General features: G+C 50.5%; 1 protein-coding gene across 2 annotated transcripts in view; it reads left to right on the top strand.

Annotated features, from left to right (window-relative positions):
- Positions 1-17,646, top strand: part of HKDC1 (hexokinase domain containing 1) — a 41,790-nt gene extending 24,144 nt beyond the window's left edge. For both annotated transcript variants that reach the window (XM_059662505.1, XM_059662506.1), the window contains 8 exons: positions 1,715-1,860; positions 1,950-2,069; positions 4,390-4,485; positions 4,677-4,776; positions 6,304-6,487; positions 8,766-8,921; positions 13,399-13,632; positions 16,774-17,646. In XM_059662505.1, the coding sequence (XP_059518488.1) occupies positions 1,715-1,860; positions 1,950-2,069; positions 4,390-4,485; positions 4,677-4,776; positions 6,304-6,487; positions 8,766-8,921; positions 13,399-13,632; positions 16,774-16,921 (1,184 nt within the window). In that variant the 3' untranslated portion in view covers positions 16,922-17,646. The remainder of the gene's footprint in view (positions 1-1,714; positions 1,861-1,949; positions 2,070-4,389; positions 4,486-4,676; positions 4,777-6,303; positions 6,488-8,765; positions 8,922-13,398; positions 13,633-16,773) is intronic.
- Positions 17,647-18,763: the final 1,117 nt, after the last annotated feature.

The raw sequence follows: 18,763 nt of genomic DNA, 5'->3' as shown, positions 1-18,763 counted from the left end.
CGGGCGGGGGCCAGGGTCGAAGGTCAGTACTCCTTCTGCATCTATTTGCCGGTTGACCCACGGCCTTGCTCTGTGCACGCTGGTGGAGAGATCGCCTCCCGCAGGGGGCGCGTGCGTCTGTGTAGCTGAGAACATGGCGTGTACCCCATGTTGTTGGCAAACAGAAGACCCAGATGCTGTCCTGGGAGCTGCCATCTGGACACTTGGAGTCGGCTGGCTGGCCTCCCCCGGCTTCTCTGCCTCTCTCCCCTCCCGAGGCGTGGCTCTCTTGCTCTCCCCTCAGCACTCTCTGCCTCTGACTTTTCCAAGCCCTGCTCCTCCTCCTGGTCCTTGGTGCTCGGCTGAGAGGAGCCACTCCACAGCGGAGTCAGTCCTTTAGAGAAGTTACTTCACCTCTTGGAACCTCATGAACTGCACCCAGAAATAATGACCTTGGTCGGATGCTTTCTAGCTTGTAGTTTGCTTTTGAACATTTCATTTCATCCTCACAACCGGTTCGTGTGTTACATAAATAGAGAGTGATTCCCATCTTATGGACGCCAAAACAGACTCAGAGAGCTTAGATGACATACTCACGGCCACACAGCTGTACGCTGGAACTCTCAACAGCAAAGATCTTTTCCAGAGCCAATGTTCTTGGAGCCCACATGGGGAAAAAACTGAGAGCAGTAGAGATACTGTTCAATTATTCATTCCTTCGTCCCGTTCACCCTCCTGCCTTCACCCCTCGAAGTTTTATTTAGCACCTACTATGTGTCAGGCTCGGTTCTAGTCTTGGTGATAGAGCAGTGAAGAAAAACACAGTCCCTACCCTGGTGGAGCTTATGTTCTGTTGGATTGGCAGACAATAAACAAACGCCATATGATGCCATGTAATGACAGGTGCTGTGAAGACAAATAGAGCAGGGTGAGGGGTAAGAGCTGGCTGGGAGTGATGTCTTTGGCAAATTCAAGGAACAGCAAAATGACCAGTGTGGCTGCAGTACAGTGAGACAGAGAGCAAGGCAAAAGGCTTTCCAGAACAGTCTGTGATGCTCTACGATGCTGGAGAAGTGAGAGGCAGTGGGTGGTATTGAAGGTTGAACTTGATTTGATTTCTTTTTGTTGTTAATTCCCACCCAATGATATTTTTCCATTGATTTTTAGAGAGAGTGGAAGGGAGGGGGAGAGACAGAGAGAGCGAGAGAAACATCGATGTGAGAGAGACACATCTATTGGTTGCTTCCTGCATGTGCCCTGACCCGGCCAGGGACCCCGGCCTGCAACCGAGGTACATGCCCTTGAGTGGAATCAAAACCGGGACCCTTCAGTCCACAGGCCGATGCTCTATCCACTGAGCCAAACCGGCCAGGTGGGGGTGAGGGAACCCAGAGAAGGGGAGGGCAGGGATGGGAAGAATCATTCTATCACGTGATGAGCAGTTCCTCCAGGCCACACAGACGGATGGAGCCACCTTCCGGAGGCCATTGCACTCAGGGCAGCCTGGCTTGACTCACCCTCAGAGGCTCCTTGAGCATAAGTACCGTTGTGGCCTTTACCAGGTGCAGGAAAAGCAGGCTGGCCTCCGACAGCTCCGGGTGCCTGCGGGTGCTCTGGATCCGCCCGGGGCAGGCTCTGAGGCTGCTCCGTTTCCTCATCTCCGTCCCCCCGTGCCTCCCCCGAGTCCCTGCTCTGTGCATGCTGGTGGAGCGGAGCCCCGCTTTCTCCCCCACAGAGAGAGGAAATTTCCTTGCCCTGGATCTGGGGGGAACCAACTTCCGCGTCCTCCTGGTGAAGATCAGAAGCGGCCGGAGGTCAGTGCGAATGTACAACAAGATCTTCGCCATCCCTCTGGAGATCATGCAGGGCACCGGCGAGGAGGTAAGCGTCGGGCCGTGGGTCTGTGCGCTGGGGTGCCAGCCTCCCCCCGGTCACTGCCCGCCTGGGTGACTGCCACTCTCTCCCTGCAGCTGTTTGACCACATCGTGCAGTGCATCTCCGACTTCTTGGACTACATGGGCCTCAAGGGAGTCCCGCTGCCTTTGGGCTTCACGTTCTCATTTCCCTGCAGGCAGACCGGCATCGATAAGGTAAGCGGCCCCGCCAGACTCCCAGCCAGCCCTGTGGGGTGGGCTGGCCTCCTCCACGAGGGGAATCCCAAGGTACCTCTGAGTCACTGTTCATTTTATTTAGGGGCCTTAGGACAGGGCAGCTGGGGGCAGGAGCTGCAGGCGGTTGGGGCCGCAGTGTTCGTCAAAGCAACCGGTCATTCAGGTATTGCGGTCGCTTGGCTTTTATATATATACTAGAGGCCCGGTGCACAAAAATTTGTGCACTGGAGGGGGGGTATCCCTCAGCCCAGCTTGCCCCCTATCACATACTGGGAGCCCTAGGGGTTGTCCTACTACCTGCTCCCCTTGGGGAGTGGGCCTAAGCCACAGTCTGGCCTCCCTTTGTGGGAGTCAACTGGGCTGATCAGGGGAAGGCCACAGCCCCATCACCGCACTGTTGCAGCCACTGCCAGTCACGGCAGCCACCAAGGTGTTTTCATCAACACGGACTCCAATCCCTTTACCATGAAAAAATGACAACTTTCTTTAGGCATTTTCAAGAACTGTCTTTCATAGGATATGACCTTTCTTTCTCCTTCCTTCCTTCCTTCCTTCCTTCCTTCCTTCCTTCCTTCCTTCCTTCCTTCCTTCCTTCCTTCCTTCCTTCCTTCCTCCTCACCTGAGGATATGTTTCCATTGATTTTTAGAGAATGTGGAAGAGAAAGGGAAAGACAGAGAGAAACATCAAAGTGAGAGGAACACTTTGATTGGTTGCCTCCTGCATGAGCCCTGACCTGGGCCCGGGCCAGGGAGGAACCTGCAACCTAGGTACATGCCCTTGGTCAGAATTGAACCCAGAATCTGCGTTGGGCAGGCCGAGGCATTACCCACTGAGCCAAACCAGCTAGGGCAGGATATGACATTTCTTAACCCTCCAGCAGCAGACCTTCCTTTTTTTCTCCAGGAGTGTAGTAAAAAAACCTAGATCACCTATTTGGACTCTCATTACCCAAGTTACTAAGAATATTACCAGTGGCATACAGGGAGCTTAGCCAATCAGCAGTCAGAAAAGGTGTTTCCTCTGTAGTTCACACCAATTGCCGGTAAGGCCCCTTCCCCGGGCCTCTGGCGAGTCATTAGCCCTGGGCCGGGGCACCCCCAGCTCCCGCTGCTGCCACCATCAATGATCGCTGGCTGGCTCCTCCCCGGCCCAAACCTAAAGCCTCAGGCCGAGGTTTTAGGCCTGGGCCGGGGCACCCCCAGCTCCCTGCCACCGCTACCATCAAGGATCGCTGGCTGGCTCCGCCCCGGTTCCCCATCACTGCCACCATCAACAATCGTTGGCTGGCTCCTCCCCAGCCCAAGCCTAAAGCCTCAGGCCGAGGTTTTAGGCCTGGGCCGGACCCCTCCCCATGCTCCCCGCCATCAACGATCGCTGGCTGGATCCTCCCTGACCCAGGCCTAACGCCTCAGGCCGAGGGTTTAGGCCTGGGCTGGGGCACCCCCAGCTCCCTGCAGCCGCCACCATCAACAATCGCTGGCTCATGATCGCTGGCTGGCTCCTCCCCGGCCCAAGCCTAAAGCCTCTGGCCAAGGCTTTAGGCCTGGACCGGGGCACCCCCAACTCCCTGCCACCGACTGCTGGCTGGCTCCGCCCCGGTTCCCCGCGCAACTGCCATCAAGGATCCCTGGCTGGCTCGCCCGGCCCAAAGCCTCTGGCTGAGGCGTTAGGCCTGGGCCCCGGGGCACCCCCAGCTCCCCGAGGCCAATCGCTGGCTGGCTCCGCCCAAGCCCCAGCCTAAAGCCTCAGTCCGAGGCTTGGGGCTGACATATGCAAATTAGCTGCCATCTTGGCTGTCAATTAATTTGCATATCTCGATGATTAGCCAATGGGAAGGGTAGCGGTCGTATGGCTAATTACCATGTTTCTCTTTTATTAGATAGTATAGATAACATTTCCTATATCGATGTACAAGGTGATAGATCCATTTTTTGGAATGATAGGATGCCTCTAGTGTTTTACTGTGGAACAATGCTTTAATAAACGGTCTGTGGCCTTATCATTAATCACATCTTAATCTGTCCTTGGCTAGATTAGAAGTGATCCAGGCCTTTGCTCTGTGCAGTCATGGCCTGGGAACACGAGTTGGTCACTGATGAATATGAATTACTGCAATTACTCCACTCAGAAGTAGACCCTGTCTGCGCATCATGCTTTGTAATGCCTCTGGGCCAGTGTTAGGGCTGCCTAGATGGAAGCAATCAAAAGCTCACACACTGGACTACCTGTTAGATGTTGAGGTCATGCAGTGGCCCCAGAAAACTACTGCTCAAGTGAATCTCTCCTCCTTTCTTTCAGGGGATACTCATTGAGTGGACCAAAGGCTTTAAGGCTACTGACTGTGAAGGGGAAGACATGGTGGATATGCTCAGGGAAGCCATCAAGAGGAGAAACGTATGATACGGTGTTGAGGCTCATGCCTGACCTAGCCCCTTCCCGCAAACCCCTTTGGCCTACCATCCTACGTCCAGCCCTGTGACTCTGACCTCCCTCACACACACCCCACTCCTACTCTGGGTCAATATGCCCCTCCTAGTCCAGTTGGCTTGCACATTCCACCTACAGTAGAGCTGCTTCCTTTGCAGGAGTTTGACCTGGACATAGTTGCAGTTGTGAATGACACAGTGGGGACCATGATGACCTGTGGCTATGAAGATCCTAATTGTGAGATTGGCCTGATTGCGGGTAAGTGGTCAGGCATGTCCCATTGGCCTACTCCCATCTGATTCTTTGGAGGATCCTTTTTAACACAGTGAGGCGGGGGCGATTGCCCCATTATACAGAGCCTCTGGAGCTGGCTTTGTCCAAGGCAGAGATGAAGTTAAGGCTGGGATTCTAGAATTCCTAAGTGTTTACTTAATATCTTTCTTCATTAAGGATAGTAAGTCAAAGTTGTCCTTTCAGTTGAAGAAGAATGATATATAAAAAGGGGACTTTCAGATTAGGGCCTTGGAGCAGACTATCCTGGGAGGAAGGAGACCTCAGTTGAATCTTGTTGGCCCAAAGCTGGCTCCAAGGTTCTCTGACCTTTTCTGGCTGTCTGGGTTCACAGGATGAGGAAGATTTGGAAGGAAACCTAGGGGAGGAGAAGTCTGACGGTGATTAAGACTAGGGTGGGATGGCTCCAGCGGGGTGAGGGAAAAGGCGGGAGTTGAACAGGTAGAGATGGGGATGAAGGGCATTCCAACTAAGAGGCACAGATTAAGTAATGACAATCTGCAAAAGTTGTTCCAGTTGGTTGTCTGGGGTTCCTGGAGGTGAGGAGAAGGCGGAACAAGCAGATGGGGATATAGTGAGATGTCTTTAATGCCAGATAAGGGGTTTGATCTCTCCCCAGCTCTCACCCGCTTTGTGACCTTGGGCAAGTTACTACTCTGTCTGGACTTGAATTTCCTCATCTATGGGAGGGGCTGGGCTCTATCTAGGCGAGCAAAGAGGTGAGACTTGCTTAATTCCATATAATAGTTGCCTGGACTGTTGTGTTGAGAATAGTTCTTAGGCCAGGTCATGGGCCAAGGAGAAGAGGGTGGCATATAGATGCTAAACATTTGCTTGTCCAAGACTAGACGATTCCTCATGGTCCTTTCCAGCTCTGACTGCTAACTCTATGACTACTTGGAGGCTCACTTTGTGTGCCTATAGCTTAACGAGGATGATGATGGAGGTGATGCTGCTGCTGCTCTCACCATTGGTTGAATACTTACCATGTGGAGGAAACTTACAAACATCATCTCATTTTTTAAAAAAAAAATATTTTTTTATTGATTTCAGAGAGGTAGGGAGGAGAGAGAGATAGAAACATCAATGATGAGAATCATTGATTGGCTGCCTCCTGCACACCCCCTACTGGGGATTGCACCCACAAATGGGGCATGTGCCCTGACTTGGAATCAAACTGTGACCTCCCTAGCTCATAAGTCGATGCTCAACCATTGAGCCACACCAGCCGAAACTCATCTCATTTTTTTTTTTTTAAATAACAAATCTATGAGGCAGGCATTGTTTCCTTTTCACAGATGAAGAAATTGGGTCTCTGAAAGATGAGATACTTGTCCAAGGTCACTCAGCAATGGTATAAAGCTGCAATTTAGCTTTTGACTCCAATCCAGTTGTCTGACTCTAAGCCTAAAGTCCTGTCTACTGCGCTCCACTGCCTCTTTAAGATCTGGTGGTGTCTGTTGAAGACTAAAGTCTCTTCCTGGTTCCTTCTAGGAACGGGCAGCAATATGTGCTACATGGAGGAGATGAGGAACATAGAGGTGGTGGAAGGGGACGAAGGGAAGATGTGCATTAACACAGAGTGGGGAGGATTTGGAGATAATGGCTGCATAGATGACATCCGGACCCAATATGACAAGGAGGTGGATGAGGGGTCCCTGAATCCAGGCAAACAAAGGTGAGAAGGCAGATGTGTACATGTGTGCGGGTTGTGCATATACCACTTTACCAGATCTTGGCGGGGGGGGGGGGGGAGGGGAGGGAGGGTGTGTGTGCCATTTTCTTATTATATTACAACTACTATTACATGTTCATGTGTTATCTTATTTGAACAAAAGCAAAATATTGTGACAAATTTCCAATAAGTAGAACAAAGGGTTGCCTTTTTCTAACTACCATAAGACATCATAAAGGGTGTGGCTAGTGGAGGCAGAGGCTGTCTGTGGGCCAGGTGCCACAGAGCAGGGGCCTGGTGACACTGAGAGGTCCAATTCAGCATTTTAAGAGCTGGCTGCCAGGCTGCTGAACTCTGTTGTTCTGGGCGAGGAAGTGGCCACAGGAAGGATGGGAGTTACGGTTCTCAACATGATGTCATGTCCCAACATGGGTCACAGTCACCTGTGAGGTGTATTCCAACTACTGACCCTACTGAAAACAGTGGATGGTTCTTTAAAAAAAAGTAGAGTACATTTTTGCTTGCATCCTCATATACCAGCAGTTCTCAACCTGTGGGTCGCGACCCCTTTGGCGGCCGAATGACCCTTTCACAGGGGTTGCCTAAGACCATCCTTCATACCAGATATTTACATTACGATTCATAACAGTAGCAGCATTACAGTTATGAAGTAGCAATGAGAATAATTTTATGGTGTGTGTGGGGGGGGTCACCACAACATGAGGAACTGTATTTAAAGGACCAGAAGGTTGAGAACCACTGTCGTATACCTTCTTGAGAAGGAGAGAAAGGAGTAGCTAGGGATAGAGCTATCATGCTAGGAATTGATCGTTAACCTGGGCTTGTCCATTAGAACAGGAGCTGGCAAACTTTTTCTATGATGTACCAGAGAGTAAATGTTTTACTATCAGGTCACAGCTAAACTCAGTGTCTTAGTATATGAAGTAAGAGGCAATGCAGATTTGTTGTGAGGGGCGATAGCCACGTGAAGAAGCGAGCAGATAGGGCGTGTGATGGGATGACTGGGCCACAGATGCCTTCGTAACTGTTGAACTGAGAGCACGACATAGGAGAGGCCCCGCGGCCCCTCATCTTCCTTGGCACTTGCTCCAGAAAAGAAAAAATCTGATCAATGTATTTATCTCTGAACCCCACACTGGGGCATCCGGCTGTCATGGCTCTTCTTAAGGGGCGAGGCCCTCTGACTTAGTTCTGTGTCTGAATCCACCGGAGGCTTACATTTTTGGAATGAGGACTTAAGGGGGCAGCACTTTTGAATTTGCTGCCATCATCTGTCTGTTTCATCTTGGGCTCATGTTAGGGCAGTGATGGCGAACCTGTGACACGCGTGTCAGAGGTGACACGCGAACTCATTTTTTTGGTTGATTTTTCTTTGTTAAATGGCATTTAAATATATGAAATAAATATCAAAAGTATAAGTCTTTGTTTTACTATGGTTGCAAATATCAAAAAATTTCTATATGTGACACGGCACCAGAGTTAAGTTAGGGTTTTTCAAAATGCTGACACGCCGAGCTCAAAAGGTTCGCCGTCACTGCGTTAGGGCCTGATCAGCGAGGAGAACACACAAGTCTCGGCCACTCTCCGCTTCCCATTCGGCCCTGCAGGCAGGGGCAGCCCAGCCTGCGTCACGGAGGCTGGTGACGGTCACACACACCTGTGCAGAACCTGTGTGGTGCCTGCTGGTCACAAGGCGTGTCTCCTCTGGCTCCTTCCCTCATGCTGCTCACAGCCTGGCAGAAAGGGGACAGGGTGGTGACAGCTTTTGAGGACCCTGGTGTGTGCGGACAGTGTAAATGTATTACCTGGTGGAGCGGAGTCTCCAGTGGGACAGGTTCCTTCAACTAGAAAGGAGCATCTCCAGTAGAACAGATGTGTCATGCAACTGCGGGGGTTGGCTTTGGGAACAGGAGAGGGACCAGCTCTGCTCAGCACCTGCTGTACACCGAGGCTTGCCTCCCGACAGCCTGTGCGGTCAGTGTTTTGGTCCCTGTTTTATAGATGATGGCTCAGTGCTTGCTCAGGTGCCGCTGGTATGTGGCAGAGCTGGGACCTGGCTCCCGCTCCCCATGGCTCCAAAGCCTGGCTCTCCCACATCACTGCATTTCCGGTGGCCGCTGCTCACTCCGAAACACTCCAAACCAGGCAGCTGGCGGCGGCAAGTAGTCTGTCTTCCACAACCGACCCGTGTCCTTTCGGGAGCCATTCATCAGCGCTGGTTTTCCTGCTCTCACCCATCTTATCCCTCTTCCCCAAACAGATACGAGAAAATGACCAGCGGGATGTACCTGGGGGAGATTGTGCGGCAGATCCTGATTGACCTGACCAAGCAGGGTCTCCTCTTCCGGGGGCAGATTTCAGAGCGTCTACGCACCAGGGGCATCTTTGAAACCAAGTTCCTGTCCCAGATTGAAAGGTGACGTGCGGTCAAGTTCACTGCTCAGTGTGAGAGCCCTAACTTGGATGTGCTGCTGTCATGCTGGGGGTAGGCGGGTTTGAGATTTAAGAATAGAAACAGCAAGGCCAGATGAGGAGGGGTTGCCCCCTCTCTCCAGCTGCTTCAGGACCACAGCCCCAGGGCGTGCTCACAGCTGAGGGGCCAGCAGCCTGCCTGGGCTCTGGGTTCCTAAACTGTTACCCAGGAGTTAGCTGAGGCCAGAAAATGATCCTCCTTTGTTCCTAAAAAGAAAATATATCCCTAATATGAAAGCAAAGTCATTTTAAAAAAATCACCCACATGCTCACCACTAAATACAGCGATTTTTATTTTTGCATATTATATTACCTTTCAAGTTCTTGAATGTTTGCAAGCATATTTTCTTTTTTTTAATGGATTTTTAGAGAGAGAGGAAGGGAGAAGGATAGAGAGATAGAAACATCGATGAGAAACATCATCAGTCCACTGCCTCCTGCTTGCCCCCCACTGGGGATCGAGCCCACAACCCAGGCATGTGCCCTGACCAGGAATCAAACCAGTGACCTCTTGGTTCTTGGGTCGATGCTCAACCGCTGAGCCACGCTAGCTGGGCTGGACACACTTTTTTAAAAGGTAGTTCCAGTTCCCACTGCCACCAGCTATGCACACATGGCAGTTTCACTGTTTCTCCTACCAGCCCTGGATGTGATCAGAGGCTTTGTGTTTGGAATTTCTCTCAATTTGACTTCCTTCACTTAATTCTCCTGGTCTTTATGGCCAGGTGCCAGCAAGCCACAAATCATCCTGGGGGGAAAAGAAAACTCTTTACAAATGAAAGCAGTGCATTTAATGAGGGAAATGCAATGGGCTGTTGCAGAGGAGTTCTGTTTAAGGAGAGGGTGGTAGAATCTGCAGCACCAGCAGCAATTTTGTGTTTTTGAAGTGATGATTAGCAAACATTCAGCTTTCTTTTTTTGGGGGGAGGGGGGGACGGAGGGGTCTGGTCTTCAACTCATCCAATCCAAAAGTGCAAGTTGAAAGTCACTGCCTTTGGTGACCAGAGGGTCCTCTTTTGTGGGGGAAGCAGTTGCTCCCTTGTGTGCAGGAGATAAACAGATGGACTGATCTTTGCCTGCCTCGCTTTTTTGAACACAAGGAAAGTAGTTCCAGACAAAGCAAGTTGTCAGGATGTATATGCCTCCAGAAGTATTTGCTTCTGCCACACATAACGTGTCTGCTTCGGATGCTTTCACTTCTGCAGGCGTTTCAAAAAGCACCTTTACGGGTTAAAATAAAATCATACCATCGAGTACCAGTGGGGATCTAGCAGTTGCTGTGCTGACGGTGGACCATGTCGACACGTGTTGAATGGGTGGGACAGTGACCTGAGGGGAAGCATCCTGGATTTACAGCCTCAGAGCCTGAGCTTCTGCTTCCTCTCCCACTTCTTTGTGCTGGGCGACCTGCAGCAGGCAGCTCCTCTCTGGACCCAATTTCCTTCTTTATAAGATAAATAATTGCTCTGCTGCTTAACCCCAAGGACGGCTCTGAGGATAGAGTAAGGGAACATACAGGAAAGAACTAGGTAAACTGTGAAGGGCTAGATCATGGAAGGAATTTTATACATAGTAATGGAACCCCACTTTTTTCCTTCCTATATAAATACTAGAGGCCCGGTGCACAAAAATTTGTGCACTCGGGGTTGGGAGAGGAGGTCCCTCAGCCTGGCCTGTGCCCTCTCACAGTCTGGGACCCATCAGGAGATAAGGACCTGCTGGTTTAGGCCTGCTCCCGGGTGGCAGAGGGCAGGCCTAATCCTAGGTGTAACCCCTGGTCGGGCTCAGAGCAGGGCCCATTGGGGAGTTGGGGCCCCGCCTCCTGTCATGCACAGAGCAGGGCGGATTGGGAGGTTGCCATGCCACCCTCAGTCATGCTCAGGGTAGGGCCGATTGGGGGGTTGGGGCACCACCCCCTGTCACACTCAAGGCAGGGTCCATAGGGAGGTTGCAGCGCCACTCCTGTCATGCACAGAGCAGGGCCGATCAGAGGGTTGGGGCTCCGCACCCTGTCACACTGATCCCGGTGCTGGGAAGCCTCGCTGCTCCGCTGATCCCAGGGCCAGGAGGCCTCTCGGCTCCCCTGATCCCTGGCCCGGAGGCCTCTCGGCTCCGCTGATCACCGGGGCGGGAGGCCTCTCTGCTCCGCTGATCGCTGGGCCTCCGACTCCGCTGATCACGGGGCCGGGAGGCCTCTGGACTCCGCTGATCACCGGGGCTGGGAGGCCTCTCGGCTGATCACCGGGCCAGGAGGCCTCTGGACTCCGCTGATCACCGGGGCTGGGAGGCCTATGGACTCCGCTGATCACCGGGCCGGGAGGCCTCTCGGCTCCGCTGATCACCAGGGCTGGGAGGCCTCTCGGCTGATCACCGGGCTGGGAGGCCTCTGGACTCCGCTGATCACCGGGGCCGGGAGGCCTCTCGGCTCCGCTGATCGCGGGGCTTCCGACTCCGCTGATCACTGGGGCCGGGAGGCCTCTCGGCTCCGCTGATCACTGGGGCCGGGAGGCCTCTGGGCTCCGCTGATCACCGGGGCCGGGAGGCCTCTCGGCTCCGCTGATCACCGGGGCCGGGAGGCCTCTCGACTCCGCTGATCACCTGGGCTGGGAGGCCTCTCGGATCCGCTGATCACCGGGGCCGGGAGGCCTCTCGACTCCGATGATCACCGGGGCTGGGAGGCCTCTCGGCTCCGCTGATCCCAGGCCCTGAGGCCTCTCTGCCCTGCTGCTTCAGGGCTGTTTGGCTTCGCTCTGCTTGGAGCCTGAGTATGCAAATTAACCGCCATCTTTTAGCTTCTATAATTGAAACATTGTATCTTTTGGAGTTGTTGCTTCAGGAGCTCAGAGCCCTGCAGCTGCGGGGATCCTTGACTTTCTCCATCGCTGGGGCAACCAAGCCTCCTATTCTCAGCTGCCTGGCTGCCAGCCACCATCTTGGCTGACAGTTAATTTGCATATCTCGCTGATTAGCCAATGAAAAAGGTATCGGTTGTACGCCAATTACCATTTTTCTCTTTTATTAGTATAGGATTGCTTATTCATAAGCAAAAGGAAGAAAATAAGAATTACTGGCAATCCTTCCAGCATCTGAATAGATTTCCTTCTGCTCTTTGTGTGTGTGTGTGTGTGTGTGTAAGGACAAACATCATTTAAAAACAAAAGCAAATCAAGGTCATATGGCAGCTAGTATTTTATAATTTACTAGGGGCCCGGTGCACGAAATTCGTGCACTGGGTGTTGGGGGGGGGTGTCCCTTAGCCCAGCCTGCCCCCTCTCACATACTGGGAGCCCTCAGGCGTTGACCCCCATCACCCTCCAATCGCAGGATCGGCCCCTTGCCCAGGCCTGACGCCTCTGACAGAGGTGTCAGGCTTGGACAGGGGACCCCCATCTCCCCCCGATCACTGGCTCTGGCCCCCGCCCAGGCCTGAGGCATCTGGCCCAGGAATCATGCCTGGGCAGGGGACCCCCATCTCCCTCTGATCGCTTGCTCCACCCCCCGCCCAAGCCTGACGCCTCTGACCCAGGCTTCAGACCTGGGCAAGGGGACCATCATATCCCCCCAATCCCCGGCTCCGCCCCCCACTCAGGCCTGATGCCCCAGCCAGAGGAGTTGACCCTCATCACCCTCCGATCACCAATCACCGGATCGGCCCCTTGACCAGGCCTGAGGCCTCTGGCAGAGGTGTCAGGCCTGGGCAGGGGACCCCCAGCTCCCCGCGGTTGCAGGCTCTGCCCCTACCCAGGCCTAACGCCTCTGGCCTAGGCGTCTGGCCCGGGCAGCGACCCGCAGCTGCAGTGGCCCCGCGATCGTGGGCTCCGCTTTAGGCCCAGGCAAGGGACCCCTAGCTCCCGGGACTGCCAGCTTCGACCACCGTGTCCAGCTCCCATCGCTGGCTCCACCCCTACTTCCTGCTATCACCGGCCAGGGCGGCAAAGGCGCCTGATTCTCCGATCATGGCTGGGGGGCAGGGCAAAGGCGGCCCCAGGGCCGCCTTTGCCCTGCCCCCCAGCTCTTAGCTCCCCCCTGGGTTTCCGATCACTGTCAGTGGCAGGGGGCTTCTTCCTGCTTTCCCTTTCACCTCCCTGCATTGTGCCTACATATGCAAATTAACCGCCATCTTAGTTGGCAGTTAACTGTCAATCTTAGTTGGCAGTTAATTTGCATACAGCCCGGATTAGCCAATGAAAAGGGTAGCTCGTACGCCAATTACCATTTTTCTCTTTTATTAGTGTTGATGTTTTCACTTAATACATCATAAACATTTTTCATAGCATTAGATATTCTCATGCGAACTCAATTTTAAGGTCTACAAAGGCTTCTACCGTCTGGCCACCCCCCCCTTACCTGTCGAATCTGCTCTGTGGTCATAGAGGTTGTTTCTACGTTGTTCTCTCTTGATAACACTCCTCTTCCTGCAGCGATCGGCTGGCCCTCCTCCAGGTGAGGAGGATCCTGCAGCAGCTCGGCTTGGACAGCACGTGCGAGGACAGCATCGTGGTGAAGGAGGTGTGCGGAGCTGTGTCCCGTCGGGCGGCCCAGCTCTGTGGCGCAGGCATGGCTGCCATCGTGGAGAAGAGGAGGGAAGACCAGGGGCTGGAGCACCTGAAGATCACTGTGGGCGTGGACGGCACCCTGTACAAGCTGCACCCTCAGTGAGTGCCTGAGAAGGACGGGGTGGGAGGGCGCTGAGGTCAGGAGTAGAGCTGGTTGAATCTGGCAGGCAAGGTTGAGCCCTGTGGTATGGTGTGGGAGGACTTGCCATCCCCTCGGAACCCCAGCTTCCTCATCTGTAAAAGGCGGCAGTGATAATCTCTACCTCCTAGAGCTCCATGAAGATTACATGGGTTAAACAGGTGAAGTGCTCAGAAATACTGGCCTCACAGGGGGGTCATTGAACTGAGTATTTTATATAACATAGAGCACTGTCTAGTATGAGCTGGTTATAATTTTCTTAGCTCAGAATAAGTGGGCAGAAGGATTAAGAGCCCTGTCAGGCAATATGAGTTTGAATCCAGTTTCTTACTCCCTGTAAAATGAGGACAAAAATCAGACCTGCCTCATGGATTGCTGTGAGGATTAAGTTAAGCAGTGGCTGTAGCAGGAATGGCTCATCACAAAACTTCCAGTGATGAAAGTTATAATTTCCATTTCATGTCGTGTTTAACATTTTGTTTTGGTGAAGAGGAAAAGTATTAATAAGCTTACACAGATTTTCAGTCATGCTGAAGTGTATACATGAACTTATTATTGTAATCCTTGACCCTTAGCCCTTCCTATGATGCTAATTGTTCAGAATAACTGACTGGTATTGTCTCTTGGTTTTCCCTTTGGGTCACATACTTTTGTTGAGGTTCCTCCAAGCCTCTCCCTTGAACCCAGACTTGACCAAGGAACAAACCACATGATCATTTCAGTAGGTACAGACAAAGCATTTGGTAAAATTTAACACTTTTCAGGATAAAATTACTCAATAAACTAGGAATAAGGGAGCTTCCTCAACCGGGTATAAAAGCATCTGGGAAAGTCCACCGCTGGCATCATACTTACTGATGAGAGGAAGAGTGGATGCTCTTCCCTTAAGATCAGCAACAAGACAAGGGTGCACTCTTGCCACTGCCCTTCAGCACTGTGCCTTCTCATGCTGCCTCAGGTGGCTGTGTGATTTCTGTCTCTCAGTCGAATCTTAATTCAAGGAGAGGTTTGTAAGAGTCAGTTCCAAAACATGTGGCCTCAAGGGGAACACCAGGGGTAAGTTTAGCCAGGGCAGTAAGGCAAGAAAAAGCAGTAAAAGGCATCTGACCTCACACCATGTACAAAAATTAACTCAAAATGGATCAAAGACCTGAATTAAGATCTGAAACTATAAAACTCCTAAAAGAAAACATAGGTGTAAATCTTTGTGACCTTGGATTAGGCAATGTTTTTAAATATGACATCAAAAGAATAGGCAACAAAAGAAAGTGTAGGTAAATTGGACTCCATAAAATTAAAATATTTTATATGCCATAGGAAGTGAAAACAAAGAATGGAAGAAAATATTTGCAAATCATGTATCTGATGAGGGACTCATCTCTGGGATATATAAAGAACACTTAATGCAACTCAACAGTAAAGATAAGCAACAAGTGAACAAAGGATTTAAATAGACATCTCTCCGAGAAGATTTACAATGGCCGATAAGCACTCAGAAAGATGCCGAATACCGTTAGTCACTAGGAAAATGCAAGTCAAAACCATAAACTACCATTTCACATGCACTTAGGATGGCCATAATTAAAAAGAGTGGCAGTAACAAGTGTTGATCAGGATGTGACAAAATTGGAGCCCTAATGCCTGGCTGGTGGGAAACAGATTGGCAATTCCTAAAAAGGATCAACATGGAGTTACCACGTGACCCAGCAATTTCATTGCTAGGCGTACTCAAGAGAATTGAAAATGTGTTCACACACAAACTTGTTAGTGATGTTCATAGCATTATTATTCATACTAGCCAAAAGGGGGAACAGCCCAAGTGCCCATCAACTTCTGGGTGGGTAAACAAAATGTAGGATAGCCATACAATGAACTATTACTCATAAAAAGGAATGAAGTACTGACATGTGCTATAACTTTGACGAATCTTGAAAAACATCATGTTAAATGTAAGAAGCCAGACACAAAAGGCCACATATAACAGATTCCATTATATTAATGTTCAGAATAGGCAAATATATAAAGATAGAAAGATTAGTGATTGCTGGGGTTAGTGTGAATCGAGAGCAACTGTTGTTGGGTATGGGTTTCCTTTTTAGAATGACAGAAATGTTCTGGGATTAGACAGTGGTGATGGTTGCGCAACTTTGGGAATACACTAAAAACCACTGAATAATTGTATATTTAAAAAAAGAAAAAGAAAGAAAGGCTTGATTAAGCAGTGATTGCCAAGCCATTTTCTCCCATCTCCTGGGAAGTTTGGGACTGATTACCCTGACTGTGCCTCTGATAAAATTCCCTTCTCCTCCCACTGAACCAGCAGAGCCCCAAGGAGCTGCAGTGGTTGGCCAGAGTCACCCACTGGCTGTGTGGTAGAGTTGGGCTCAGAGCCTCCTCTGGCATGCTGGCCCTCAGAGATGACTGCCACCTGTGCCATTACAGTAACCCTCATCCCAGGCCTTTGGTAGACACACTTTGATCCCACAGACTGGCCTGGTAACGGACTCCCAGGATGTAAATTCAAACGGATTTAATATCTCAAATGATAGAGAGGCCAAGTATTGTGATTAAGACTGTGAGCTTTGGGGGAAAATTAATGGGAGGAGAGATGGGTGAATGGATGGATCAAACAGGGCAAGATTTTAACTTCGTTGAGATGAGGCAGAAGGTATGGAGGCACTCACTGAATTATGCTTTCAACATTTGAAAACTTTGAAAATAAAAATTGGGGGAAATTTTGAACCAAAAAAGGTGGGATTTGGAAAAAGACTGGCCTGGTCCAAATCTTAATAAATGGACTAGTTTGTACAAATTTGGACAAGTTTCTTATTTATGTAGTGATGATAGTAATAATTATTTTCGAACTACTCTTGGTTACACTTTGATGTTCTGTCTGTGAAACACCTTCCTAGACTATTCTCTGGCATTAGCCATTGCTCAGTAAAAGGTAATATTAAAACAGCTATCTAAAAAACTGTGTAAGCTGTTCTGGATCCTTGAGAAGCAAGCTAGAAGCAACAAACTAGATGGAAATAATTTATAAATACGATGATTCCCTATGTAAGTGCTGATGATGTTCCTTTTCTTTCTCTTTTTCATAGCTTTTCTTGGATATTGCAGGAAACGGTGAAAGAACTAGCCCCTAAATGTGATGTGACGTTCATGCTGTCAGAAGATGGGAGTGGGAAGGGAGCAGCTCTGATCACTGCTGTGGCCAAGAGGCTGCAGCAGGCACAGAAGGAGAACTAGGACGGCCTCGCGGCCACGCCCTATGTGCCTTAGATGCTGACTAGCCTTTCCTCTGGCCGATGACTTGATCAGGGACCAACAGGCAAGCTTCTGGCTGTCTTCGCCTTCGGGATGGCTGAAAGAGAACCCCAGTTTCTCGGGCATTCTTAGCATTTTGTTACTGGTTTTCAAGGGGAGTACATGAAAGCTCTATTTGGCATATTTGGGTCCAAGATGGGCCAACTTGTAAACTCAAAGCATGTGGCTGGAGAGATCCCCTTTCAGCAAAATTTTCAGTTGAGGCCTGGCCTGTCAGTTCTCTATGGCTTTGGGTCTTGTGGCTGCTGGATTTAACAACATATACATGATCTGCCATGTGGCCTGGCTGGCTGAGCTCCCACTGGCATGCCTCGGCCATCGCTGTAGTAGGCTGAGCCCTCTACTTGATCTCATCTAACTTGTCCTTAACTTGTCATGTTGACTCCAAAGACTTTAGAGTTCAGGCCCAGGATGAAGGAGGATTGATTGCCAGGGAGCCTGTAGGAACCTTTTTTATGCTCACAGGGAGTGATGTCAGCACTGTGTAGGATTTTCTCAATACCCATGTATCCCTGGGAAGGGTGTCATTGGTGGGACCTGTTTTTCATTTTACATGTGGTTTGTGTTGCTATTGTTAATACTTGTTTTAAGAACTATTGGGTATATGAAATCCAGTAAATTAATAAAAGATATTTATTTCCCAAGAATCTTTGCACGAGGTGTTAATATTTCATCTGGGAGGCTTACTTGGTAACTTCATGCTCTGCTGGTGGAATAAGGGGCACAGAGTCACAAGTTGCTGAAAGCATCTCTCTAGTCTAAACTTCTTACCAACAGGGGGGAAATATATGGAAGATCTGCTGCAATATCTCTAACAGATTATCCAAATTTCATTTGAAGGAATACTCCCAGCGACTTTCTCAGGATCCCACAGTCGAATGAGAGAGAGGCCCCCTAGGGAGAGAGAGGCCCGCTGGGGCTGCGACACATGAGGGAGATGAGGTTCTCTGGGAAGTTTTTTTTTCATACATTCAGTCAACATTTATGGCGATACTGCTGTGGGTGGGTGCTAAATTAATCAAAATGGACTTTGTTGTATTTTAAGATTATGTCTCTCTGGAGACAGTCTGTATGGATTTATTAAATTTATCTTTTTGTATTTTAAGGTTAGATCTCTCTGGGGAAATGTGTTACCTGATCATATTTTGTCTTAGTGAACCCCAAGCCCTGTTGTCCTGGGTATCTTCTTGTTATCTTCCTCCAGCTCTCCCATTCCATGGTAAGATGCGCCCAGCTCCCAGTTCTGCTGGGGGTCTCTCCTTTGCCATCTGCTTAGACCTGGCCCAGAGTCAGGTAGCTGCACCACCATGTCTCTCGCCGCCTGGTCTCTCAGCACATGTTTGGCAAAATGAGGAGGTCGCCCAGCCTTGGTCTCTTACAAGAAAAAGAAACCCCGAGGTATCCAGGCAACCTTGCGCATTCTGACTAATTGATGGCATCACAGAATCCTTGAACCGTAACGGAACCGGAACCACAGCGAGGGCAGACATCGGCTCGCTGCCTTTGGACAGGCAGCCCCTGAAACACCTGGGGCCATGGAGGACTAACTTCTCAAAGTTTGCTAGGCAAGACCACAACCACACAAGGTAAATGATCCCCAGGGGAACCCCAGACTTTTCCTCTTGGGAAGAGCATGTTTCTAGAACGGTGGTTACTTTCTCCCTGGAATCTTTGGCCAGAAAGAGCAGATGAACATAGATTTAAGAACGACATTTTCCCAATGTCTCCGACTCCGCAGAAAGAGTGGCCTCATTCCCATTTGTC

Source organism: Myotis daubentonii, chromosome 13, assembly GCF_963259705.1.
Source record: "Myotis daubentonii chromosome 13, mMyoDau2.1, whole genome shotgun sequence".
NCBI lineage: Eukaryota > Metazoa > Chordata > Mammalia > Chiroptera > Vespertilionidae > Myotis > Myotis daubentonii.
Note: the sequence above shows the minus strand (reverse complement) of the source record. Positions and strands in the feature narration are given on the sequence as shown.